We start from the raw sequence: 27,500 nt of genomic DNA on the forward strand, positions 1-27,500 counted from the left end.
TTGACTGAGTTTGAAGGAAATCGGACGAATTTCGAAGGAAAAAAGCTTCTCACCTTCTCAAGGTGAAGGACTGAGACTCTAATCGACCAAGTACTTTGACAGAAGAAGAGGGAAATCATCGAAACAAAGGGAATGAGGAGGCCTTTTCTTCTCATCTGGCGGCCATAGCAGTTAGCGAAGGTATTAAAAGAAATCCAACTGGAAACTGATACAGATAAGGTCGACGCCGAGTGTCAAACTTCCGAGTCACCTTGGCCACAAACAACAACAATCTTGCCTGCGATTTCCTTCCCTTGCTTAAACGGACGCAACGAAACCAGAAATCATCTGGTTGTACGCTTTCAAAATTTTGAAGGCCTTAAACTGCTTGTTTGTATAGTAGCTTGTCTCTAAAACTAACTAGGAAAGCAAGTCTGAGACTTCTAGAGGAGCCAAACTGATCGCTCCGTATGGCCGCTGGGTCTACGCAAACGACAGAAAATCTTCTTCAAATAGCGCTCTCGAACGTGGCTTTCGAGGTTTTTTTTGCGTAGGATGAAAGTACTGGTACCTCGTCGAGTGATTTTGGGTCGCTTTCTTGGGAAATATCCATTGGAAAGATGAATTATTTGAAGACTTCGAACGTGAGCGCTCAAAATGTCATACATTTCCCTATAATCAGGGGCACCAGAATGGCGGAAACCTAATTTGCATAAGGTTATGACGTCAGCTGAAAACCGAGAATTGGTGCATGGTTTTCACGTTACGTCATCGCCGTCATGTTGGTGGACAAAAACAAAAGATCTCTTATCAGCTCCTGCTGTTCGTCCACCGCAATGTACATTGCAGCGTTGTTACTTGTTTCTCTAGAGATTGGTTGGAAACCAGCTTTAATACGCTTGAACGGCAAGCATGGGAGGTTCGCATTTAACGCCTCACCAGGGATAAAAAGCAAAGCTTTATAGGAATGTTAAAAACGTGATTATTCTGAATTGCAAAAGAAACAGGTTTTAATTATATGAAAATGACAATATCTTGTTCAACTATCAATAGCCAGTTCGTATCCTGGGAAGTCACGGTTCCCCGAAGAAAAGATTATTAATAATCGTTGCACCTCAATGAGATTATATACGAACTCAGTCTAGCCTACGACCAGGCTCTTCAAGGAAGAGGAGAGAACATAAGCCTTATTCGTATCGCTTGGAATACAAGAAAACACGCTGATGATATTTACGAGGCTTAGACAGCTGTTGACGAGGATGTCAAACACTTGGCCACGCGTTCTGTGTCGGTAAATTTCCAATGACTGATGTCAGTCCGTCAACTTCCGGCAGCAGAGAAAGGCGCTCTCTTCCGGTCCAGTTCGCCTCCTTCCCGCTTGCCCCTGCAAGCAGGGTAACGAACTCCAAACATTTGCCAAAAAGAAATGGGCTTGATTTCTACAAATAACCCACGTTAACATTTCTTATACCTTATAGTCGTCTGCATTAATTCATGGCAAATGAGAAATAGTCCGTTATCGACCTATTGCCAAACAACTCGATGCTTGTCCACTTTTGCGATTCCCGTTATTTTACAACAAGTCCCTTCGATTCATTCTTTTCATTGGCAAAGCAAAAAATATAAATGGAAAATAAAGGCAAACATCTTAACAAAGAAAATTTGCCACTTACCAGATTTGTAACCACAACTGCCACAACAAGGTTCGCAAACACAAACGCACCGATAGCAATGAAGACCAGAAGAAAGAGCCCACCGCTAATATAATAAGTTTCATCGGCAGCCTTGGAAACAAACAAAAAATACATATGGTCAAGCCAATCAGTGGCTAAGATGGGAGCCAGGCGGAGAGTAAGGTACTGAAGCTTCGAAGGAGAGTTTGGCCAGGGTAGGAATTATGGAGGATCATTGGGGGAGGTAACTTTGAGATGAAAAAGGTACTGAGCTGCGTTTTCCGTATCCTAGTCTTCTACAGTTGTTTTCGTTCTACTTTGACAGAGCATAATACTCATCTTGGCAATCGCCGCGTCTCCCTCCCCCTCCCTCCCCCGCACACACAGATAAACCTATGAAAATGCGATTACTTCGAAAAAGGACAACCATCAAAACACGTCAATAATTACACAAGAAGCATGAAAGAGGGACTGGTTGATTTATATGAAACTTCATAAAAAAGGCGTTTTGAGACTGAGGGTGGCAACCAGGTCCTAGTTGCTTCAAACAAACTCCATGTCAAACGTTGTCTGACGTTTTTATACACCCCTTTACTAAGAGGTGCTTAGGATGTGCATATTCGCGGTTACGTGACCAAATACTGAAATTGTTGCACAGATTGAAAGTGCTGGATATACATCTTATTCGATGTTTTAACATATAACACGCGCGGATATTTTGCGAGTTGCGTAGTATTTTTTTCCGAGCCCCGCAGGGGCGAGCGAAATACGAGCAATGAGCAAAATGTCCGCGAGTTTAGTTTAGAAACGACCTGAAAGTGATGTGATTTCCCGGGGCCAAAAGTCTTATGCCGAGCGATATTTGGCGCACTCATTTCCATATAAGGTCAAACGCAGGTATAATGGTTCATAACCGAGATCAAATGAACCAATGAGAAAGCTAGAATTGCATTATCCGACGTTGAGAATTAAATAATATATGCTAAACAATCGAATAAGAGATTTATTATTCCACTGCAAAAAGGGTATTATTTTGCTTCAATTTTCTTTGGTAGGAGTGTTTAAAAAAAAAAAGCATTATCTGCCCTTCAGGGCGCGCACGAGCGATGTGAACAGCACAAAAGGCCATCCAAATGTCCTTTACTTGATTGGATAATTCAAGCAGCCTCCGCGTTTTCTTGGGATTTTCAGGAGACAGATACATGTATGTGACAAGCCCGGTTTGTATTTCTTTACTTTCAGTGTGCTCTACCTGAAAAGCCTTGAAAATCTCCATCCATCCATCTTGAGTAAGACACACAAACAGATAAAACATGGCTGAGAGCCACTGTCAAGGGCCATGTGTTTATATATACATTTAGGCAAGTTTAAAAGCGGAGCTCCTCAATTATTATATAGTTATGTTTTGGTTTTCATGTATTTTTTTAGCTGGTCTGCTTACTGTAAGAACAGCCTGACCTGCTCATTACTATAAATTAGTACATTTTCCCGTGATCCTTCTTGCTCTCTTCGCCGTTTTTCTTTACTCGTCGCTTAAAGCTACCCACTTTTTTTCTCTTCTTTCCTCATTATACGACATACTGTATTAAAATTGTTCGCTTGTGCTTTGGTTGTCTTTATAAAATTTTTGCTTTTTTCACTAAAACGCAATGTCACTGAATGCAACACGCTGACCAAGCTACATTCCACCAAAAAAGGTAGGTACTTGGTGTATTTTGTCATTTAGTGGTTATCTACTGCACAAAATTATCTAAACACGGTAAAACCTTCAGGGTTAGGATTAGGGTTAGGTTAGGGTAATTGTCTAATTACTGAATGTTTTATACCTTGTTTAAAAAAAATTGAAACAATAGAAAAAGAGACACCAAGTACCTACCCCCCAAGAAAGAGGGGGCCAACAGTGCGACATTCCGTGTATCGTGAGATGACGTCATAACCAAAACCAAAATTTCTCGTATCGATGGGTTACCATATTTTCTTCATTTAACTGTGATCGTGTTCTCGTCAGTGCTAAGGTCAACGGCTACAAATACATAATGTCAAAACCACATAACGCACAACAACCCCCGCGGATTAAAAACAGGAGTTGCTTTAGAAAAAAATAACGACAGCGAAAAAGGATACAACTGGAAAGGTTTCCAAAGTACACGGGAACAACATCTCTGAAAACCGTGACACCAATGACAGAAAATACCAACATGATAATCACCAAGAGCAGAACAATGTTGGCCATGTCTGTGGACAGAACAAATGCCAGTAATTGTCAAAACACTGGTCAGGGCCACCTTTTTTTCAAATTTATTTAGACCATCAAAGACGCGTCTGAAAAATTACTGACGCAACCTGAACGAAACAAGAGTTTCAATCTGCGGTTACTTTTGCGCACCACTCAACTTAGTATTTCTCTCGATTCTTTGTGCTTTATACTCAAATAAAGTTTCTCATGAAAATCTTTCACTGAGGGGCGGTGGGGTCTTGGTCGTCTTGTGCATCTCATGTCGCTTGTCTGACAGGAACACTCTTTGCACTTTCCACAGAAATGCAGATGCCCTCCATGGTTTCAAATCTAACCATAACTGAAATAAATGGAATCGAAGAGAATATTAGCTGTAAGTGTGGGGCACTTACCAGGAACTGACTGGAGAATTGTCTGCACGACGATCTGTAACCCAGGCAGTGAACTGATGCTTTGAAATGAAATGGAGCAAAGATTGAGGTGAGCCGGCAAATTTGTTAATAAAGACAGCATTCTTCTCCTTTGCATTAATTAATTTGGCCAATCACAGAAGAAAAAGACAAGCAAATGAGCCAATCACACCACAAGCCGCCGCTAAGTGCGAGCGAATCACTTTTGGGAACGCCTTAAAGGCGCTGTGTCAGGGCAGTGGAGTTTCTTTTTTTGTGACGTTTCACCAATTACTCAGCCCCACTCGCTATGCAACGTAACTTTAACCAAGAAATGTGATTAAATAAAATAATGAGTTACATATTTCACTTAAAAGAATTTTTAATTGGTCGAAACGTTCGGCGTCACTTTTTTGCTTTGTTTTTGTTTGTTATTCAAACATTACAAGCCTGACTGAAACGTGTAACCTTAAAACTGAGCTCAATCGCTGGTGTGAAGGCTTCCTTTCGTCTTTCAATATCGAACTGCACTAACGATCTCCAAGTAAGAAACAGACCTTTCCACGGTTCCTTCTGTCACCTACAATAATAATTGTAGGTGGGATTTTGGCAGACGTTAACCCTTTCACCGCCTAGGGCTTCCCCATTGACGAGTAAAATCTTTACGTGTCAATTGGCATTTATGGCGGTGAAAGGGTTATTAATGGGGACATTTGAGCGAACCTAGATGTTGTTAAAGTTAACCGTTTCACCACCGAGGGCTTCCCCATAGACGAGTAATTAAAATCGTCTGGCGTTAGACAGAGTAAAATCTTGTGTCAAAGAGTCAATTTGCATTTATGGCGGTAAAAGAGTTACGCCATAGAGCGGTTTTCAATCGAGTGTCCAAAGTAATTAGAAAATTGCTTTGGTTTTCCATCACATCACTCACTGATTGGTTCAAAGTGATTGCGCCATTTTTTTAACCAATCAGAAGTGAAACTAAACTAATTGTGGCTTGCACGTGCACATTTTCCCGCGCTTTGTGTCGCCTACTGGTAATTACTTCCAGTTTTGATTGGTTTACTGGATTGTGTCCATCCTTTTTGGTTTTACGACACTCGATTGAAACTCGCTCTAATTGGGCCAATTAGAAATCTAATCAAATCTCAAATCTCTGTAAAGATTGTCCGAAAAAGAAGTAATCCAGCAGCTGCAACGTTCGTTGAGTGAAAACCTTTTCGTGGCACAATCACGAAAAAATGTTCAAAGGTCATTAATCTCTTTGCTGAATAAATTAACGTCAGCACACATTTACTTTGAAACAAATTGATACTATGGTTTAAAGACAGACAGAATCCCACAAATGTACATTTCACTGCCAAGTTAGTAGTCAAGTAAAGCTATGATCCTCGCAGTTATGGACGCAAGTTTAGCAATTGCGTAAAGAAGCCTGAAAATTTCAGGACTTCAACGGGGTTTGAACCCGTGACCTCGCCATACCGGTGCGACGCTCTAACTAACTAAGCTATGAAGCCACTGACGTTGGGAGCGGGTCATTTGTTGGTTCTGATTTTCCCGCGAGGAATGAATCAATGAACGAAATGATATGTGAAATGAGTCATATACTAAACTGCGGATATGAAACCAAGTAAAGCTATGAGTAAAGTTAGTAGTGTTTAAATTAAACCTCGAGATGGCACCGGTAACGTTAACCGTGTAAAAATGCCTTCTCCTCTACCTCCTGAGACTGCGGAAAGCTCTTAGTACTCTAAGAATCCTCAAAACGCCTCTGCTACCTGATCCTGTGCTAAGCACTGTAACACAAAACAGTCTTGAGTGAACATCATGCCAAATATAATTTGATATTAGCTGATAAAGGGACACTCACTTTACGGAGTACTGTAATTTGAATCAATGGTTTGGATTGCATTTTTACTTGAAGTTCAAAATATTTCAGTCTCGCAAATTGTATTTGTTCAAGTTGTTGTTTAGTGGCGAGGAAAGCAATTCCGTAAAGCTAGTTATTTGCAATGCTCGTTTAATTTCTTCCTACTGCTCATCGGCTACCAACAATAATGATTGTCTTCATACTTATCACGGGAAATTATACTGGGATCACCATTTCCATGTGGTTATCCAAACCATGTGAAGGTCTAACTATTTGCAGGAGTTCTAACAAATACACCAGCTCAGGAAACAGCTATTTACAATCTAGTATTGCTCAGAAACCTATCCATAACAGTAACTCTAACCTCACACAAACAGAGTAGCCTTCTTTGTTAACCCAATAAAATAGGAGGTTGTAATTTGGTGTCTTCAGGCAGGTACTTTTTAGTAAGATACTTATGATGATGTTAATGCTGGGAATAAATCCTAAACCTGCTCTCTCATGTTTAAGAGAGTTTTAACAGTTACTTGACTTGAAATTAATTTGGACCAAGTTCAAACCCTTCCTGAGTTCCTCACAATCTCAAACCACCTTAAACACCCCCTCCTCCCTCCCCTCCCCCCTCCGCATTAATACTAATTCAACTTACAAGGTCCAAGAAGGAGAGCAATAACGATGAAGAAATCCAAGACATTCCAGCCTCTTTTCCAGAACATGAAGAATCCATGATACCACTTGACAAGAATCTCACACACAAAGATGGTCATCAAGCATTGATCAAGCACTGAAAACAAATGGCTGTATTTCTGTTCCTGAAGAAAAGTATTAAAGTGATTAAATTAGTATTGTAATAATAATTATAATATACTCAACAAAATCTCGTGTTAGAGTGCAATACGGAAGTTGCTATGGAAACAAAGCGATGCAGTGAATTTGTTGAGTATATAATAAATAAATTATTGCAAACACCAGAAGAACAGTGCGTCCTAGGGCGTTTGAGGTGTGAATGGGTTAAACAAAGTTTTACTTTTGCAAAAATTGATCATGCTTTGCACTTTACTTAGGGCGCTTTCCTTTTATCAGAACTGTCAGGTCAGACCCCGTCAGTTTGCAAAGAAAACGCAACAATTTAAAGGAAAACTTGCATGATAATCCCTTGTATTCTTCCGGAGGAGCGTATATCATCATCGAAGCGTGTTAATTTGAAAGCGTTGTAGAGTTATTCCTGCCAAATGCCATGTCTGGCCGGTCAATTCTGTCAAATGGAAAGCGCTCTTAGTTTCCTGAAAGAACTGGTCTGGCCGGCCAGTTCTGACAAAAAGAGAGCGCCCTTAGTTAGCATGTATCTTTTACTCCGGCTCATAATCATTTAATCCGTCATGTAGTTTTCTTATTCCATTCGTTACTACATTCACCTAAAGAAAAAAGTCTCTTTTTTCCTTCTGATTCTTTTTCGCTTTCACTTTTGTTTAACTATTTTTACTGACCCGCCTACAGACGTCATAGATTAGCTGAAGCTATTTGCGGGTCAGACCCGTATGCTTGCCGTATTGTTGTTGTTGTTGATGCAAACCTTATCCACCTTTCAGATCATCAACTGTACCGAAACTGCAGATCAGTGCACATACTTACAAGGTCATGATTGGTCTCAACAGCAATCAGAACACTGTTGAACATTATAACACATAGGATTCCAGTTCTGAACACAGTGTTGGACAAAAATTGGCCCAGTAGCTCATTAGATGCATACTCTTCAATGGCTTCATCATCCAAATCAACAATGTCCCACATGTTTTCCTCTTCTTTCTCTTTTGACATCAAGAGCTCCTCTTTCTAAAGGAAAAGACAAGGACTTCATTTTTGGAACCCAGCACTGTTCTGTTTCTGATATTGTAGAGAAAAATAAACATGGATTTGTTGAAACGCAGTGGTACCCTACAATAAAGTATAAATCGTCAAAGTATACAATCATGGTGATTGGGTCTTGCCGAAGACCACATGCAGTCATTTGCATAATAGTACTCATATTGGCAAATGTCAAAACGACCACGAGAAGTGAGCACGGAATGGTATGTACCATAACCCTATCACACCCTCTCCCTCTTCTGGAAGAGGGCAAACTGTCCAAACATCAATCATTTCTTAATATAGAACTAAGCCAAATTAAATTCAAGGAATTTGAGCAAAGCATCCATTTTGAACAACTACAATATCATGGTGTATTTCACTCTAGCAATCCGTACATAAGTCATAAGTAAAAGCAGCTGGTCACTTTCAAAATATGGAGACAGACAGACCATCATTTAATAACCAAGAGAGGAACGCAAACACATTTGCAGAACCAGGCCCACAAGTTGAATGTAGGCGAATCTTGACGTCAATATTTTCATTTTGTCTCATCAACATACGCGTTTGCTGAAAGAAGGCATCATGTTATTCAAATTGACTTCAAAAGTTTAAAGAACGTGTTAAACTTAGTTGAATTCCCAATTTTAAACCTTTTGGGTTTGATAACGAGCGAGCTATTAGCCATCAAATACCGATAAATTCTTGGGTGGCAAAAGCGCTTAAAAGCCCTTACATTCTTCGTAAAATTTCTAACTTTAAAAGCGTCATTACTCAGAGATTGTCTGGTAAATTGGGCTCAAAGTTAAGAGAAAGCACATTATGCAACGCACTTTCAATATTCAGTACTGGTTTTTTCGCTGATAGATTCAGTAGCAAACGATGCTAATGAGACAAAAATGTACTGAACAAAGATTCCCCTATAGACCGAATGCATAAATGGCAGTCAAAAAAGTATTATTTTGTTTATGTGCTAATTAGACTCACTAGCCTCACTCTCAAGCAACATTTCTTTTGTATTTTGTACATGCAAACGAGGCTAGTGAGTCTAATTAGCACATAAACAAAAGAATATTTTTTTGGCCGCCCTTTATGCATTCGGTCTATATGCGCTTAGTACAGCAGCCTCAACAGAAAAGATTCTTTTTCATCTTAATTTATATAAGTTCTTAAAAGGATAACTTTAAGTTACCTCATTTTGAATTGCGTGAAACACTGCTTTAAATTCTTTTTCACTACAAATAGAAAACAATGTTCTCTTTATTATCACAATTAGTTTACTTACTTGCGTGGTTCTGAATCTTTCATATAAGAAATAACGGACTGAGACAAAGTCTGTTCTTTTTTCGTCATATTTACGCTATGAGAATGAAATTAACATCATTTTAATACTCCTTGACTCTAGTTTTGAATCGAAAAAAGTATTTAGTTTGAAGGGGTTTTTTTTTAATGGTAGGTTCTCAGAGCAAAAATAGGTAGTTCTATTCTAGAGATTTGAGCTACAAGGGATTTTCAAATTTTCTAAATCACTTTTAAGCGGTGTTCTGAGATAGATTTCAGTTAAACAGTATCTTCCCTCAAAGTTGAAAATAGTGTTTTCGACCGGGAATTTAGAAAAAGTATGCACGTCCAAAAATAGCCAGTCGGAGATTGGATGTGGGTATTGCTTGCTTAGAGTAGAAATGACAACAAAACGTCTTGCTGTTGGTTTCCAGGACTGCAGAGAGTTGTCCAAGTAGAAGCGGAGTGATATATAGCACAATGAGATATTTTGGCAAACAATTTTTTTAATGATAAATTTAATTATATTTGTACAGTGTATAGTACTTTTGTTTGAGTGGTGGAAGGGTGGGGGAGCTCAACAGTACGACTAATTTGGAAAATAAAAACTTTTCCAATACGCTAAGTTTGAGGGGAAAAGTTCATCAATTCAGTCATTTGTTACCAGAATTTGATGAAAATAGCCGCTTGAAAGAATGGATGTGGTTTCAGCCTTTGTAACAGAGTAGTCTTGAAAGTGTGCGTCAGTAAATAAAACACAAGGAGAACATTACGCACACGTAAGCATTGCCGATTCACCTTGCGTTTTCGAGGTGCAAACTACCAATTATTCTTCAGCGGTAGTTTAGCATAGATCCTGAGAAGAAAGTGCCAAGCTTGGCTTTCAATAGACAAGCAACATCGCAAACCCATTAGCCTGCGAACGCAGACGTATTTCTCAGGGGAGAGAATCGACCACCGGAAATACGTCCACGTTCGCAGGCAACAGACGCCTTTATTTGTCGGGTACTACTGATTGAGACACTACTGAGTTTGCGCCGAATGTCTCTTGTTGCCTAGTTACGCTTACATGGTTAGAAAGGACCCGGCCATACGCAAACGCAGTTGCGTCTATCATTAGTTTGTTTTTTTTAGAACAGAAAACACGTACACGAGCGCATGCTCGCGTTGGGAGTGAAAATCGGCCCTTCAAGAGCGAGAGTAAATTCAACAATTTTCAAGTATTTAACTTGCGATCAGGCTTCATCGGTTTTCTGGGGGAAAAAAATCAGTGAACGAAGAAGGGCGTAAATTGAAAAAGAATCCCTGATCGCGGATACCAAGTGTGTGGTGTATTTCAGTTGCGTTGTTGAATGTGACTGTTGTGTACATGTATATCTGTTTGATAACAATTTCACGACCACAGAACTAAAAGTTACAATAATACTTTCTTCGAAAGATGTTATATATTGCAATTGGTATTACATAAAAATGGTTTGATTCAAAATGGTCCAGTTGAAAGAAGTGATAGTAGGAATCGTAAATGCTTTGAATCCAGGAGTCGTGTCATTACCAGGTGAAGCGGCAGGTACAAAAAACGGGTCAAAGGTCACAAATAAAAAAAAAATTCCATCTTCACGAAATTACTCCCTCAGTGAGGAGTGCCAACATCAACCTCATCATCATTTGTACTTTAATGTTTCATTTCCGACTGAACCGTAGTCACAACTAAGATGCAGATGCTTTCCGGTTCATTGGGGTCACAACCGTTATTTGGGGGCTGAGAGGCAAGTACCAGAGCCTGCAAAGAGGTTCTGAGGGAAGGGGGACTAGAAACGGGATTCCCTCGTGTGTTTAAAATGGGGGATGACGAAAGATATCGTTTTGTTTGAGGTAATAAAATGGCGCTTGCTGTCACGCTGCTTGAACTTCAGACGCTTATAAAGTAAAAAATTCGCTCACCAAGTATCCAAACACTGACCTCTCTTGTCAGAAAAGACATCAAAAGTAGGAAGCAGCGAATCACGGACTTCCGGCTCTTCTGCGCATTCACGGAAATTTGAAACGATAACGGTTTTAAATAACGGTCAACGGTTACAACATTATACCACCACTGCGATTGCGCGTATTCTTGGCTGTAGCCAGAGTCCGTGATCTTGATGCTGACTATAAGAAAAGCGGACTCTGGGAAAGAGAATAGATCGCCAACGGTTACTGCATGATAGTAGACACTAAGCGATAAGCGATCAAACCAGTCTACGTACTACAGAACCCAAATTTCGTCCCCACGAACGCACTTCATAATTAATGATTTACTCCTAGTCGATAAGTGATCCATAATGCCGAAAGTAGACCAAAGTACACCTGAAGACCGACGACTCCATCGGTTTGGTACGTCATAATGCAGCTGCCAAATGCCGCAAATAACCAGAGTCAGCGTTTTAGCTCAGCTGTCAACAAAGTAAATCATAATCGAATCTCGTGCCATAGTGAAACCTGACTGAAAGGTGTGATCGGGATCGAGAGTATCGGCCGGAGTTCGCTGTGATCTGTGTGATCAACCACAAGTCGACCTCAGGTTTGTCAGTTGAATTACTGTTACGAGTTATCGACGTTAAATATGGTTACTTTACTTTTTTAATCTACTTTACCACCAGCTTAGTGATAGAGGGGGATGCTACATCAAGGCACGACTACATTAACCATGTTGGAACAGGATCTCGCAGGATTCACGATTCCACAAATTTATTATCTTGAATTCTCGTTAAATCTTAAACTAAAAATTACAGTGATGCGCGTTACTTAAAGACTAGTTTACCTATATAGTAGAAATGCTACCGAGGGGAAGGGAGATGTTCAATTATGTTTGTGGTATTTAACGACGGTTCGTGCCTGGAATTGAAGGGAGATTTTATTTTAATAGGTCTTGAGCAGGAACGTTGCAAAACGTGGACTGTTTTATTTTGTTCTTCCGTTTCCCGACCCAAAGCGCTAAAAAAAGGTGTCTGCGTTTTGCCATACTCAGTTAGAGTGAAAAGTTATAGAACGTTTTCGAAATAGTATTAAAAGATTGTGAAGTGTTCGTACAATAATCGCTCTCAGAGAGTTCTATCTATAAAGTGTCCGCTTCAAGTGAAAAAACAGCGCTAAGACTGTCCACCAAGACATAAAACCGCCATTTCTACGCCAATATTTAATCTTTTCGAATAATTTCTTTTTTACATTAGATATCCCATATCCATTTCGATCATTACTTTAACCGAAAAATCCAAATTTGAAGAAAATTGCCGATCTGAAGGTATGACACTACACTGTATGCGGTAACGCATCATTCATCAGTCATCACGGTTAGAAATCGCGCCAAATGTGTGAAACATTTCCGTTTTTCGATGCGGTTACGCCTTCTGTTTACACGACACCGATCGAGACCGTTGGCAATACCGGGTCGATTTGAAAACGCTGCCAAAACGATACGGTGTCATCTAACGTGCAAACAGCGAAACCGCATCGATTTGAATACGGTTACTATTTTGGCACGAAATTTGCATTGTTCGATTCCAAATGGTCAATTTAGTACGCAGTGCAGCGCTCGCTTATATCATCATGACTTTGATTTTCTGGCGAAAACGATTCCGTCGGTGCAAACACTTCCAAACAGTTTTGATTTTGACACGGTTTCGAAGTCATGAAACCATGTCGATGTAAAACCGTGTTTGTGTAAACGCTGCCTAAATGTCAGAGACCACCACATCATCGTTATTGATTAAAGGCGCTGTTACACTGTGAAATGTTTCGTTCAACTTGTCTCGCAATGTTTTGGCGACATTGTGACGGGACAAGTTGCACAAAACATTTCATTGCAACGTACCGTGCAACGGCCAAAATCGTTGCGAGACAAGTTGCACGAAAAGTAGCAATCTCTTTTAGCTTTGAAATGGTATGTTAATCTTGATAATATGTTTGGTATATCGCACAGAAAAAAAAATTTCTGTGTGAGCGCTTTGTACCGCCGAGTGTTTCCGGTCACACTGCTCCTCTTGGACTCCAAATCATCGATAATGGATAAATATACATTTTATTGCTTTTCGAAAGCCGTATTAACACTAGACTTAAACAGAAAAGGCAAAAAAAGTCTGTTAAAAGCTCTGCGTGTGAGAAATACTTTCTTTTTTTGAGAACTGCGCATATCATCGCATGAAATCACAAATTTTGAGGTTGCCCATTCAAAGAATCGTGTCTTTATGCTCTTCACACCGGGGGTCAAATTTTAAATCATGGCCGCCCCTTATGCATTGCATTATCGACGCTTTATAGTTTCGTCCAATCAGCGACCAGGGATGCTCAATAAGTATTTGCTAGTCACTTGAATAACGACATCACAGCCGCACTCAGTTCCTTCTTCTACATTGTGGTGTACTCAGCCTGATCGGAAAGCAAAAATGGAAGTCGTACCTCTCTTGCTATTCGCTTGTATGGCCGTTTGCTTTGTAGCACAAGGTAAGTCAATTCGCAAATTGTAACTGGAGTAACTGCAGAATACCCCGCCACATCGAGTATCTTAAGGAGGCTCGAAATAGTTTCTCCTTTTTTCAAACAAATAAACATATTCTGTCCTTAGATACAGTTAGGGCAATCATATCAAGACGAAATTTGGCCAGGGTATTAAGTACCTATCGTAGATTTCTCACATTATGTTTTCCTCCAAAATAATGTTACCATGGCAACGATATTAGGCATTTCTTTGAGCCTTAAAATCAACATATGTTGTCCTTTTTGAAGAAACGGGACGGTGAAATTTTCCCATTCAGCGTTACCAGATACTGTTAGAAATACTCTCTAAAATATTTAAAATTCAACAAAATCTGTAGGTCAGTTTTTCAGAAAAATAAGTTTTTTTGAATTGTGTCTCTAATTTTTTTTTTCACCTACAGAATTCTTTTTAATTTGAAAGACAAACGGTTTAAATTAATCTAAGCTAACATGCAAAAAATGAAAAAAATTCACCGTCCAGAAGCAGAGATATAAACGAGTAAAGTTGCAAAATCAGGAAAAATTATGGGGTTACAAGATCAGCATTTACGCATGCGTCACCCGCTCATTCGAGTCCGCACGCGAGTGGAGCTACAGGTCAACACAAACGGATTTAAGTGGCTATTAAACCGTTTAAGTAGAATTTTCGTAGTTTTCGTGAATAGGAGATGTCTATTTATATTCCATGTATAGAGGAATTGGAGAAAGGTAAGCGAAATTAGCGGTATTTGTTTATTTCTGGTGACCCATTTGAATCATGAGCTGACGCAAGCAGCTTACGAATTGCGTGTGTGGCTTACGCGCGCGCGCTCAGCTGAAAACCCTTTCGAGCCTCCTTAAGAAGCTGGCTACGCGGTACGGGGAAAGAATTAAAGTCAAGATGGCGAAGTATCTTTACAAGCTGGCTACGCGGTACGCGGAAAGAATTAAAGTCAAGATGGCGAAGTATCTTCACAAGCTGGCTACGCGGTACGCGGAAATAATTAAAGTCAAGATGGCGAAGTATCTTTACAAGCTGGCTACGCGGTACGCGGTACGCGGAAAGAATTAAAGTCAACGTGGCGAAGTATCTTTACAAGCTGGCTACGCGGTACGCGGAAAGAGTTAAAGTCAAGATGGCAAAGTATCTTAAGTAGCTGGCTACGCGGTACGCGGTACGTGGAAAATTAAAATTCTAGTGTACCCTAACCCTAACTGAACCGTAAAATGAAAGCTAAAATTTCAAACGAGTGCTTAGGCTTAATCAGTAAACGAGTGCTATATTCTTCACACGGTCTCCGTAAAAAGAGTAGTTAACCGAACCGTAAAATGAAAGCTAAAATTTAAACGAGTGCTTAGGCCTAATCACTGAAACGAGTGCTTAGGCTTAATCAGTAAACGAGTGCTATATTCTTCTCAAGGTCTCGGTAAAAAGTCTAGTTAACCGAACCGTGAAATGAAAGCTAAAATTTTAAGAGTGCTTAGGCATAATCACTGAAACGAGTGCTTAGGCTTAAGTAATGATCCGTGTAAGGCGGATAGCAATTTCCTTTGTTATGCGGCAACGGGGCTTTCCCTACATAGGATGTTATCATTTTTACACAGGGAATGCATAAACCTACAGGAAAGCCGTTAACGCAATAAAATTCATTTACAGCCCACTTTGAAAGGGTGTTTTTTTGTGTTAAAAGATTTCGACCAATCACAAGAGTTGAAAACAAAAGCCAAGAAACGTTTACAATTTTACATGTTCCCCACATACGATTTCTGTGGAATTCATTTAAACTGAGACCCGATGAAAGATGGAAGATGGTTGGAAAGTAAGGATGAATATAATTCTGCTTTTATGAAGTTTTGTTAACCGTTTGCTGTTTAAGCCAATCAGAAGTAAGTACAGACAATAGAAACGTTATCACCTTTTTGCATACCAATTGAATTCCAACATGTTCGTTGCCGTTGTTGCTATCGTTCTTATCTGGACCGTTTCTTAATCAGTAAACGAGTGCTATATTCATCACACAATCGTGTTAAAAAGCGAAGTTTAAGCGAACCGTGAAATGAAATCTTAAATTTGTAAAGAGTTCTTAGGCCTAATTTCTGACACGAACGCTTAGGGTTAATCAGGAAACGAGTGCTATATTCTTCACACGATCTCGTTAAAAATTCTAGTTACCCGAACCGTAAAATGAAAGCTAAAATTTTAAAAGAGTGCTTATAGGCCTAATACTGAAACGAGCGCTTAGACTTAATCAGTAAACGAGTGCTATCACAGCGTGCCGCGTACCTTGTAGCCAGCACATATAACATCGCTGCGCCATTTTGAAATTTAGTTCATTTGGAAATTAGTCCAAGTGGCGGGGTATTCTACAGTATTGTGCATTCCTATTTCTGGGTACCGCGTACCGCGTAGCCGGCTACGTGGAATATAGTTCGAGTGGCGGGGTATTCTGCAGTTAAGCAGGGGTTTCAATAACTTCTGAAATAGCCGTCCATGATAGCCCATTGAAGGTGGCAGTTTGACAAGTTTATGATAGCATTTTTAGTGAAAATCAAGGCAAACTAGCCGGCGGTGTGACGCAAAGCAGTCAGTGGGAGTTCAATTCAAAATTATGACAATAACTATAAGGCATGAGGTCAAAACGATTACAAATGGGCCGCGATCAACGTTATTTACACAAATCAGCTTTACTAGAAACAGCGAAGTAACTGCAGAATTTTCAGCAGCTTTCTGTAAACGGTGATAACAGCGTCTTACACTATACGTTCTTGGAGCGTCGATCTCTTGATGAATGACCAGGGAAAGCTCTTCGCGACCACGTGGATATGTAGATATAGGAAAGGAAAGGAAAGTAATTTTATTTAAGTCTGTTAAGTGTCTAGTCGTTCTAGCGCTGGAGTGCTAATTGGGGACACTGTAAACTGAAATCAACAATTAACTCAAATCAAGTCAAATGTTGGTTTTTGAGGGGAGTGGAAACCGAAGTACCCGGAGAAAACCTCTCGGAGGAGAGTAGAGAACCAACAAACTCAACCCACATATGACGCCGCTTCTGGGAATCGAACTCGGGCCACATTGGTGGGAGGCGAGTGCTCTTTCCAACGTCCAACGTGTAAGGACGGCTCTCTCTATCATTTCGTGGCTTATTCACGTACACTTATTTGCATTATTTGTATCGCACGAAGTATCGCACTAGTCTCCAAATATTGAATTATAGCTCAGTATTGAAACTTTGGTGAAGGAGCGCTCGGATTTTTTTTCTGAGTATCACCATTGCAATGTTTTTTTACACGAGAAGGCCGGCTAACACGGTGAGAAAAAAGAATGGAGTGAAGGACAAAGGACTCGGAAATCAATAGAAAAGAAAAGAAAAGCAGCAATCTCGAAAGCAAAACCGGAGAAAACTTAGCAATGAGATATCACTGTAAAGTTAAATGGCGATCATATTACTATCGCTGCAAGATGTCAAAAATATGTCCCCAGAACTTTGTTAAAAACTTGGCTTTTCAAAAGACATCTTATAACCGACGATTCTTCTTTCCAAAAACTCAAACCGAAATATCTTTGTAATTCTTTTCTCTTCATTGCAATTTGATCGGTTAATTTCATGAGTGAAGGCTCCGCCCTGTAGTCGGGCGCGACAACTCCCACACAAATGTTGAGCAGATGCTGGCGGGTCTAAAACACAGGTCACATTCCACATGTCACTCGTTGCAGGTCGTTGTTTTAGCTTTTTGGAAGTGCAGTAATCAAAAACCCTCAAGTTGGCTAACCCCAGGCCTAAAAACCAACCTCAGTATACCGGACTAAAATGGCGGAGGACAAAAGAATCATTTTTATTCCGATCAGGCCTTGCTAATTTATAGGTATTTTTATGTTCGCTTTGTTCTTTTGTTTCATGGACATTAATTATTTCGGATTCGGTATATGAAAGATGAGCCAGAAAATGTACGAGCTGGGAAAACAAAATTAACCGTTAGGGTTTTATGATAGCCTCCCTCAGTTTGAGTGACTTTTTAAAAAAAGAGTGTGTGCAGATGGACCACATTTATTAAACCAAGTGAAACAATAGCGCTTTGCATAAAGGACGTCATGAAATTATAGACCCCCAAGTGACTCAGACAAACAAAGTTCAGTCTGTAAGAGTGACAATGGAAATGAGGCATAATATTCGCTTCATTCTCTTCGGTTTTAAGCGGCGTCGACCTTGTTCTTGGCTCTATTCTCGAGAGAGATCCAGAACAATACACAATTGAGCGGCTAGAACGGTGTTTTAAAGTGTATGGGGTTGAAATTGACGGGCAAACGTGGCGACCTTTTTAAACGAGTGAGGGTCTGTATAAGGTCGTGTAAACAGTGGAAGTGACCACCCGCTTGATCCGAGCATCGATAATGGCTTGGTTTTACAAATGCAGCTCACTTTGATTTCTGCTCGACGGGCGACAGACTGTTGTCGAAGTCCATTACTCCTCGCTTTTGAGATTCCGGGTGTTGGTTTTCCCCGCCTGCGTAGTTTATCCAACTGACTTTCCATTATTGAGCTCCATAAGGGTATATTTTGTTTAAGGATCCAGTAAAACGCCATTCGCGTTACATGACTTTCGACGCCATTGCAGGCTAAGTTAATGATTCTACTGTGTCCACCAGAGAAATCTACGCAGTTCCACTACCCTCTCGATCCTAAGAAAATACGCGCAGAAGGCTCTGTGCACAAAGATACCACTTACCAGGGGAGTGACAGGCGAGACTTTTACCGACACGGAAGAAAAAAAATAATAACACCGAACAAATGCCATCCATTTTTAGACTGGGAGTGCCATACGGCAAGTCTATTTTCAGTAAAAGTGCAAAGCGCTATTATTATGTTTACACCATCTTACTACTTGAATTAGAATTTTGTATTTTCCCGGTGTAAAATCACCGTCTTCGAGAAATTCCCGAAGACATACTGTACGGGACGCCACGCCGGAAAATCCTATACCATTCTATCTACCGTTTTAAAGCCTGCTCACCGGCTTACTCGTGCTAGGTACTCTGGGAAAGAGAATAGTTCGCCAACGTTTACCGCATGAAAGTAGACACTAAGCGATAAGCGGTCGCACCAGTCTACGTACTCCAGAACCCAAATTTCGTCCCCACGAACGTACTTCATAATTAATGATTTACTCCTAGTCGATAAGTGATCCATAATGCCGAAAGTACACCGGAAGACCGACGACTCCATCGGTTTGGTACGTCATAATGCAGCTGTCAAATGCCGCAAATAACCAGAGTCAGCGTTTTAGCTCAGCTGTCAACAAAGTAAATCATAATCGGATCTCGTGCCATAGTGAAACCTGACTGAAAGGTGTGATCGGGATCGAGAGTATCGGCCGGAGTTCGCTGTGATCAACCACAAGTCGACCTCAGGTTTGTCAGTTGAATTACTGTTACGAGTTATCGACGTTAAATATGGTTACTTTACTTTTTTAATCTACTTTACCACCAGCTTAGTGATAGAGGGGACTGCTACATCAAGGCACGACTACATTAACCATGTTGGAACAGGACCTCGCAGGATTCACGATTCCACACATTTATTATCTTGAATTCTTGTTAAATCTTAAACTAAAAAATTACAGTGATGCTCGTTACTTAAGACTAGTTTACCTATATAGTAGAAAGGCTACCGAGGGGAAGGGAGGTGTTCAATTATGTTTGCGGTATTTAACGACGGTTCGTGCCTGGAATTGAAGAGAGATTTTATTTTAATAAGTCTTGAGCAGGAACGTTGCAAAACGTGGACTGTTTTATTTTGTTCTTCCGTTTCCCGACCCAAAGCGCTAAAAAAAGGTGTCTGCGTTTTGCCATACTCAGTTAGAGTGAAAAGTTATAGAACGTTTTCGAAATAGTATTAAAAGAATGTGAAGTGTTCGTACAATAATCGCTCTCAGAGAGTTTTATCTATAAAGTGTCCGCTTCAAGTGCAAAAACAGCGCTAAGACTGTCCACCAAGACATAAAACCGCCATTTCTACGCCAATATTTAATCTTTTCGAATAATTTCTTTTTTACATTAGATATCCCATATCCATTTCGATCATTACTTTAACCGAAAAATCCAAATTTGAAGAAAATTGCCGATCTGAAGGTATGACACTACACTGTATGCGGTAACGCATCATTCATCAGTCATCACGGTTAGAAATCGCGCCAAATGTGTGAAACATTTCCGTTTTTCGATGCGGTTACGCCTTCTGTTTACACGACACCGATCGAGACCGTTGGCAATACCGGGTCGATTTGAAAACGCTGCCAAAACGATACGGTGTCATCTAACGTGCAAACAGCGAAACCGCATCGATTTGAATACGGTTACTATTTTGGCACGAAATTTGCATTGTTCGATTCCAAATGGTCAATTTAGTACGCAGTGCAGCGCTCGCTTATATCATCATGACTTTGATTTTCTGGCGAAAACGATTCCGTCGGTGCAAACACTTCCAAACAGTTTTGATTTTGACACGGTTTCGAAGTCATGAAACCATGTCGATGTAAAACCGTGTTTGTGTAAACGCTGCCTAAATGTCAGAGACCACCACATCATCGTTATTGATTAAAGGCGCTGTTACACTGTGAAATGTTTCGTTCAACTTGTCTCGCAATGTTTTGGCGACATTGTGACGGGACAAGTTGCACAAAACATTTCATTGCAACGTACCGTGCAACGGCCAAAATCGTTGCGAGACAAGTTGCACGAAAAGTAGCAATCTCTTTTAGCTTTGAAATGGTATGTTAATCTTGATAATATGTTTGGTATATCGCACAGACAAAAAAATTTCTGTGTGAGCGCTTTGTACCGCCGAATGTTTCCGGTCACACTGCTCCTCTTGGACTCCAAATCATCGATAATGGATAAATATACATTTTATCGCTTTTCGAAAGCCGTATTAACACTAGACTTAAACAAAAAAGGCAAAAAAAGTCTGTTAAAAGCTCTGCGTGTGAGAAATACTTTCTTTTTTTGAGAACTGCGCATATCATCGCATGAAATCACAAATTTTGAGGTTGCCCATTCAAAGAATCGTGTCTTTATGCTCTTCACACCGGGGGTCAAATTTTAAATCATGGCCGCCCCTTATGCATTGCATTATCGACGCTTTATAGTTTCGTCCAATCAGCGACCAGGGATGCTCAATAAGTATTTGCTAGTCACTTGAATAACGACATCACAGCCGCACTCAGTTCCTTCTTCTACATTGTGGTGTACTCAGCCTGATCGGAAAGCAAAAATGGAAGTCGTACCTCTCTTGCTATTCGCTTGTATGGCCGTTTGCTTTGTAGCACAAGGTAAGTCAATTCGCAAATTGTAACTGGAGTAACTGCAGAATACCCCGCCACATCGAGTATCTTAAGGAGGCTCGAAATAGTTTCTCCTTTTTTCAAACAAATAAACATATTCTGTCCTTAGATACAGTTAGGGCAATCATATCAAGACGAAATTTGGCCAGGGTATTAAGTACCTATCGTAGATTTCTCACATTATGTTTTCCTCCAAAATAATGTTACCATGGCAACGATATTAGGCATTTCTTTGAGCCTTAAAATCAACATATGTTGTCCTTTTTGAAGAAACGGGACGGTGAAATTTTCCCATTCAGCGTTACCAGATACTGTTAGAAATACTCTCTAAAATATTTAAAATTCAACAAAATCTGTAGGTCAGTTTTTCAGAAAAATAAGTTTTTTTGAATTGTGTCTCTAATTTTTTTTTTCACCTACAGAATTTTTTTAAATTTGAAAGACAAACGGTTTAAATTAATCTAAGCTAACATGCAAAAAATGAAAAAAATTCACCGTCCAGAAGCAGAGATATAAACGAGTAAAGTTGCAAAATCAGGAAAAATTATGGGGTTACAAGATCAGCATTTACGCATGCGTCACCCGCTCATTCGAGTCCGCACGCGAGTGGAGCTACAGGTCAACACAAACGGATTTAAGTGGCTATTAAACCGTTTAAGTAGAATTTTCGTAGTTTTCGTGAATAGGAGATGTCTATTTATATTCCATGTATAGAGGAATTGGAGAAAGGTAAGCGAAATTAGCGGTATTTGTTTATTTCTGGTGACCCATTTGAATCATGAGCTGACGCAAGCAGCTTACGAATTGCGTGTGTGGCTTACGCGCGCGCGCTCAGCTGAAAACCCTTTCGAGCCTCCTTAAGAAGCTGGCTACGCGGTACGGGGAAAGAATTAAAGTCAAGATGGTCAAGTATCTTTACAAGCTGGCTACGCGGTACGCGGAAAGAATTAAAGTCAAGATGGCGAAGTATCTTCACAAGCTGGCTACGCGGTACGCGGAAATAATTAAAGTCAAGATGGCGAAGTATCTTTACAAGCTGGCTACGCGGTACGCGGTAAGCGGAAAGAAATAAAGTCACGATGGCTAATTATCTTTACAAGCTGGCTACGCGGTACGCGGAAAGAGTTAAAGTCAAGATGGCAAAGTATCTTAAGTAGCTGGCTACGCGGTACGCGGTACGTGGAAAATTAAAATTCTAGTGTACCCTAACCCTAACTGAACCGTAAAATGAAAGCTAAAATTTCAAACGAGTGCTTAGGCTTAATCAGTAAACGAGTGCTATATTCTTCACACGGTCTCCGTAAAAAGAGTAGTTAACCGAACCGTAAAATGAAAGCTAAAATTTAAACGAGTGCTTAGGCCTAATCACTGAAACGAGTGCTTAGGCTTAATCAGTAAACGAGTGCTATATTCTTCTCAAGGTCTCGGTAAAAAGTCTAGTTAACCGAACCGTAAAATGAAAGCTAAAATTTTAAGAGTGCTTAGGCCTAATCACTGAAACGAGTGCTTGGGCTTAAGTAATGATCCGTGTAAGGCGGATAGCAATTTCCTTTGTTATGCGGCAACGGGGCTTTCCCTACATAGGATGTTATCATTTTTACACAGGGAATGCATAAACCTACAGGAAAGTCGTTAACGCAATAAAATTCATTTACAGCCCACTTTGAAAGGATGTTTTTTTGTGTTAAAAGATTTTGACCAATCACAAGAGTTGAAAACAAAAGCCAAGAAACGTTTACAATTTTACATGTTCCCCACATACGATTTCTGTGGAATTCATTTAAACTGAGACCAGATGAAAGATGGAAGATGGTTGGAAAGTAAGGATGAATATAATGCTGCTTTTATGAAGTTTTGTTAACCGTTTGCTGTTTAAGCCAATCAGAAGTAAGTACAGACAATAGAAACGTTATCACCTTTTTGCATACCAATTGAATTCCAACATGTTCGTTGCCGTTGTTGCTATCGTTCTTATCTGGACCGTTTCTTAATCAGTAAACGAGTGCTATATTCATCACACAATCGTGTTAAAAAGCGAAGTTTAAGCGAACCGTGAAATGAAATCTTAAATTTGTAAAGAGTTCTTAGGCCTAATTTCTGACACGAACGCTTAGGGTTAATCAGGAAACGAGTGCTATATTCTTCACACGATCTCGTTAAAAATTCTAGTTACCCGAACCGTAAAATGAAAGCTAAAATTTTAAAAGAGTGCTTATAGGCCTAATACTGAAACGAGCGCTTAGACTTAATCAGTAAACGAGTGCTATCACAGCGTGCCGCGTACCTTGTAGCCAGCACATATAACATCGCTGCGCCATTTTGAAATTTAGTTCATTTGGAAATTAGTCCAAGTGGCGGGGTATTCTACAGTATTGTGCATTCCTATTTCTGGGTACCGCGTACCGCGTAGCCGGCTACGTGGAATATAGTTCGAGTGGCGGGGTATTCTGCAGTTAAGCAGGGGTTTCAATAACTTCTGAAATAGCCGTCCATGATAGCCCATTGAAGGTGGCAGTTTGACAAGTTTATGATAGCATTTTTAGTGAAAATCAAGGCAAACTAGCCGGCGGTGTGACGCAAAGCAGTCAGTGGGAGTTCAATTCAAAATTATGACAATAACTATAAGGCATGAGGTCAAAACGATTACAAATGGGCCGCGATCAACGTTATTTACACAAATCAGCTTTACTAGAAACAGCGAAGTAACTGCAGAATTTTCAGCAGCTTTCTGTAAACGGTGATAACAGCGTCTTACACTATACGTTCTTGGAGCGTCGATCTCTTGATGAATGACCAGGGAAAGCTCTTCGCGACCACGTGGATATGTAGATATAGGAAAGGAAAGGAAAGTAATTTTATTTAAGTCTGTTAAGTGTCTAGTCGTTCTAGCGCTGGAGTGCTAATTGGGGACACTGTAAACTGAAATCAACAATTAACTCAAATCAAGTCAAATGTTGGTTTTTGAGGAGAGGGGAATCCCAAGTACCCGGAGAAAAACCTCTCGGTGCAGAGTAGAGAACCAACAAAGTCAACCCACATATGACGCCGCTTCTGGGAATCGAACTCGGGCCACATTGGTGGGAGGCGAGTGCTCTTTCCAACGTCCAACGTGTAAGGACGGCTCTCTCTATCATTTCGTGGCTTATTCACGTACACTTATTTGCATTATTTGTATCGCACGAAGTATCGCACTAGTCTCCAAATATTGAATTATAGCTCAGTATTGAAACTTTGGTGAAGGAGCGCTCGGATTTTTTTTCTGAGTATCACCATTGCAATGTTTTTTTACACGAGAAGGCCGGCTAACACGGTGAGAAAAAAGAATGGAGTGAAGGACAAAGGACTCGGAAATCAATAGAAAAGAAAAGAAAAGCAGCAATCTCGAAAGCAAAACCGGAGAAAACTTAGCAATGAGATATCACTGTAAAGTTAAATGGCGATCATATTACTATCGCTGCAAGATGTCAAAAATATGTCCCCAGAACTTTGTTAAAAACTTGGCTTTTCAAAAGACATCTTATAACCGACGATTCTTCTTTCCAAAAACTCAAACCGAAATATCTTTGTAATTCTTTTCTCTTCATTGCAATTTGATCGGTTAATTTCATGAGTGAAGGCTCCGCCCTGTAGTCGGGCGCGACAACTCCCACACAAATGTTGAGCAGATGCTGGCGGGTCTAAAACACAGGTCACATTCCACATGTCACTCGTTGCAGGTCGTTGTTTTAGCTTTTTGGAAGTGCAGTAATCAAAAACCCTCAAGTTGGCTAACCCCAGGCCTAAAAACCAACCTCAGTATACCGGACTAAAATGGCGGAGGACAAAAGAATCATTTTTATTCCGATCAGGCCTTGCTAATTTATAGGTATTTTTATGTTCGCTTTGTTCTTTTGTTTCATGGACATTAATTATTTCGGATTCGGTATATGAAAGATGAGCCAGAAAATGTACGAGCTGGGAAAACAAAATTAACCGTTAGGGTTTTATGATAGCCTCCCTCAGTTTGAGTGACTTTTTTAAAAAAGAGTGTGTGCAGATGGACCACATTTATTAAACCAAGTGAAACAATAGCGCTTTGCATAAAGGACGTCATGAAATTATAGACCCCCAAGTGACTCAGACAAACAAAGTTCAGTCTGTAAGAGTGACAATGGAAATGAGGCATAATATTCGCTTCATTCTCTTCGGTTTTAAGCGGCGTCGACCTTGTTCTTGGCTCTATTCTCGAGAGAGATCCAGAACAATACACAATTGAGCGGCTAGAACGGTGTTTTAAAGTGTATGGGGTTGAAATTGACGGGCAAACGTGGCGACCTTTTTAAACGAGTGAGGGTCTGTATAAGGTCGTGTAAACAGTGGAAGTGACCACCCGCTTGATCCGAGCATCGATAATGGCTTGGTTTTACAAATGCAGCTCACTTTGATTTCTGCTCGACGGGCGACAGACTGTTGTCGAAGTCCATTACTCCTCGCTTTTGAGATTCCGGGTGTTGGTTTTCCCCGCCTGCGTAGTTTATCCAACTGACTTTCCATTATTGAGCTCCATAAGGGTATATTTTGTTTAAGGATCCAGTAAAACGCCATTCGCGTTACATGACTTTCGACGCCATTGCAGGCTAAGTTAATGATTCTACTGTGTCCACCAGAGAAATCTACGCAGTTCCACTACCCTCTCGATCCTAAGAAAATACGCGCAGAAGGCTCTGTGCACAAAGATACCACTTACCAGGGGAGTGACAGGCGAGACTTTTACCGACACGGAAGAAAAAAAATAATAACACCGAACAAATGCCATCCATTTTTAGACTGGGATTGCCATACGGCAAGTCTATTTTCAGTAAAAGTGCAAAGCGCTATTATTATGTTTACACCATCTTACTACTTGAATTAGAATTTTGTATTTTCCCGGTGTAAAATCACCGTCTTCGAGAAATTCCCGAAGACATACTGTACGGGACGCCACGCCGGAAAATCCTATACCATTCTATCTACCGTTTTAAAGCCTGCTCACCGGCTTACTCGTGCTAGGTACTCTGGGAAAGAGAATAGTTCGCCAACGTTTACCGCATGATAGTAGACACTAAGCGATAAGCGATCAAACCAGTCTACGTACTACAGAACCCAAATTTCGTCCCCACGAACGTACTTCATAATTAATGATTTACTCCTAGTCGATAAGTGATCCATAATGCCGAAAGTACACCGGAAGACCGACGACTCCATCGGTTTGGTACGTCATAATGCAGCTGTCAAATGCCGCAAATAACCAGAGTCAGCGTTTTAGCTCAGCTGTCAACAAAGTAAATCATAATCGGATCTCGTGCCATAGTGAAACCTGACTGAAAGGTGTGATCGGGATCGAGAGTATCGGCCGGAGTTCGCTGTGATCAACCACAAGTCGACCTCAGGTTTGTCAGTTGAATTACTGTTACGAGTTATCGACGTTAAATATGGTTACTTTACTTTTTTAATCTACTTTACCACCAGCTTAGTGATAGAGGGGACTGCTACATCAAGGCACGACTACATTAACCATGTTGGAACAGGACCTCGCAGGATTCACGATTCCACACATTTATTATCTTGAATTCTTGTTAAATCTTAAACTAAAAAATTACAGTGATGCGCGTTACTTAAGACTAGTTTACGTAGATGGTAGAAATTCTGCCGAAGGGGAGGGAGATGTTCAGTTATGTTTGCGGTAATTTAACGACGGTTCGCGTGTGGAATTGAAGGGAGATTTTATTTTAATAGATCTTGAGCAGGAACGTTACAAAACGTGGACTGTTTTATTTTGTTCTTCCGTTTCCCGACCCAAAGCGCTAAAAAAAGGTGTCTGCGTTTTGCCATACTCAGTTAGAGTGAAAAGTTATAGAACGTTTTCGAAATACTATTAAGAGAATGTGAAGTGTTCGTACAAAAATCGCTCTCAGAGAGTTTTATCTATGAAGTGTCCGCTTCAAGTGAAAAAACAGCGCTAAGATTGTCAATCAAACGGGTAATTTTTACTTCCCACCAAGACATAAAACCGCCATTTCTACGCCAATATTTAATCTTTTTGAATAATTTCTTTTTTACATTAGATATCCCATATCCGTTTCGATCATTACTTTAACCGAAAAATCCAAATTTGAAGAAAATTGCCGACCTGAAGTATGACACTACACTGTATGCGGTAACCTTAAACGCATCATTCATCAGTCATAAAGCCTAGTTTTCATATGTCGGGAAAATCCCAGACAATCGGGATTTCGCAGTTTTCCGACCGTCCCAGATTTTGCCGACATATCGGAAAACCGCCAGACGCTTGTTCTAGATTCTCCCGATTGTGACTTTGGCGGAAAATGGAAAGTGCGCCAAAAATTGAAACACGCGATTTAAAAGATTGGTAACGAGCTAAA

At 40.3% G+C, this 27,500-nt stretch overlaps 1 protein-coding gene across 1 annotated transcript in view; it reads right to left on the bottom strand.

Annotated features, from left to right (window-relative positions):
- The window catches only part of LOC138021563 (cation channel sperm-associated protein 4-like), a 54,865-nt gene that overhangs the window by 9,576 nt on the left and 17,789 nt on the right, over positions 1-27,500 (bottom strand). The window contains exons 5-12 of the mRNA XM_068868464.1: positions 9,185-9,227; positions 7,780-7,980; positions 6,797-6,959; positions 5,998-6,073; positions 4,281-4,339; positions 3,777-3,887; positions 2,905-2,969; positions 1,653-1,763 (exon numbers count right to left, since the gene is read on the bottom strand). Coding sequence (XP_068724565.1) covers positions 1,653-1,763; positions 2,905-2,969; positions 3,777-3,887; positions 4,281-4,339; positions 5,998-6,073; positions 6,797-6,959; positions 7,780-7,980; positions 9,185-9,227 — 829 coding nt within the window. The remainder of the gene's footprint in view (positions 1-1,652; positions 1,764-2,904; positions 2,970-3,776; positions 3,888-4,280; positions 4,340-5,997; positions 6,074-6,796; positions 6,960-7,779; positions 7,981-9,184; positions 9,228-27,500) is intronic.

This window comes from Montipora capricornis, chromosome 10 (genome assembly GCF_036669925.1).
Source record: "Montipora capricornis isolate CH-2021 chromosome 10, ASM3666992v2, whole genome shotgun sequence".
Classification (NCBI taxonomy): Eukaryota; Metazoa; Cnidaria; class Anthozoa; order Scleractinia; family Acroporidae; genus Montipora; species Montipora capricornis.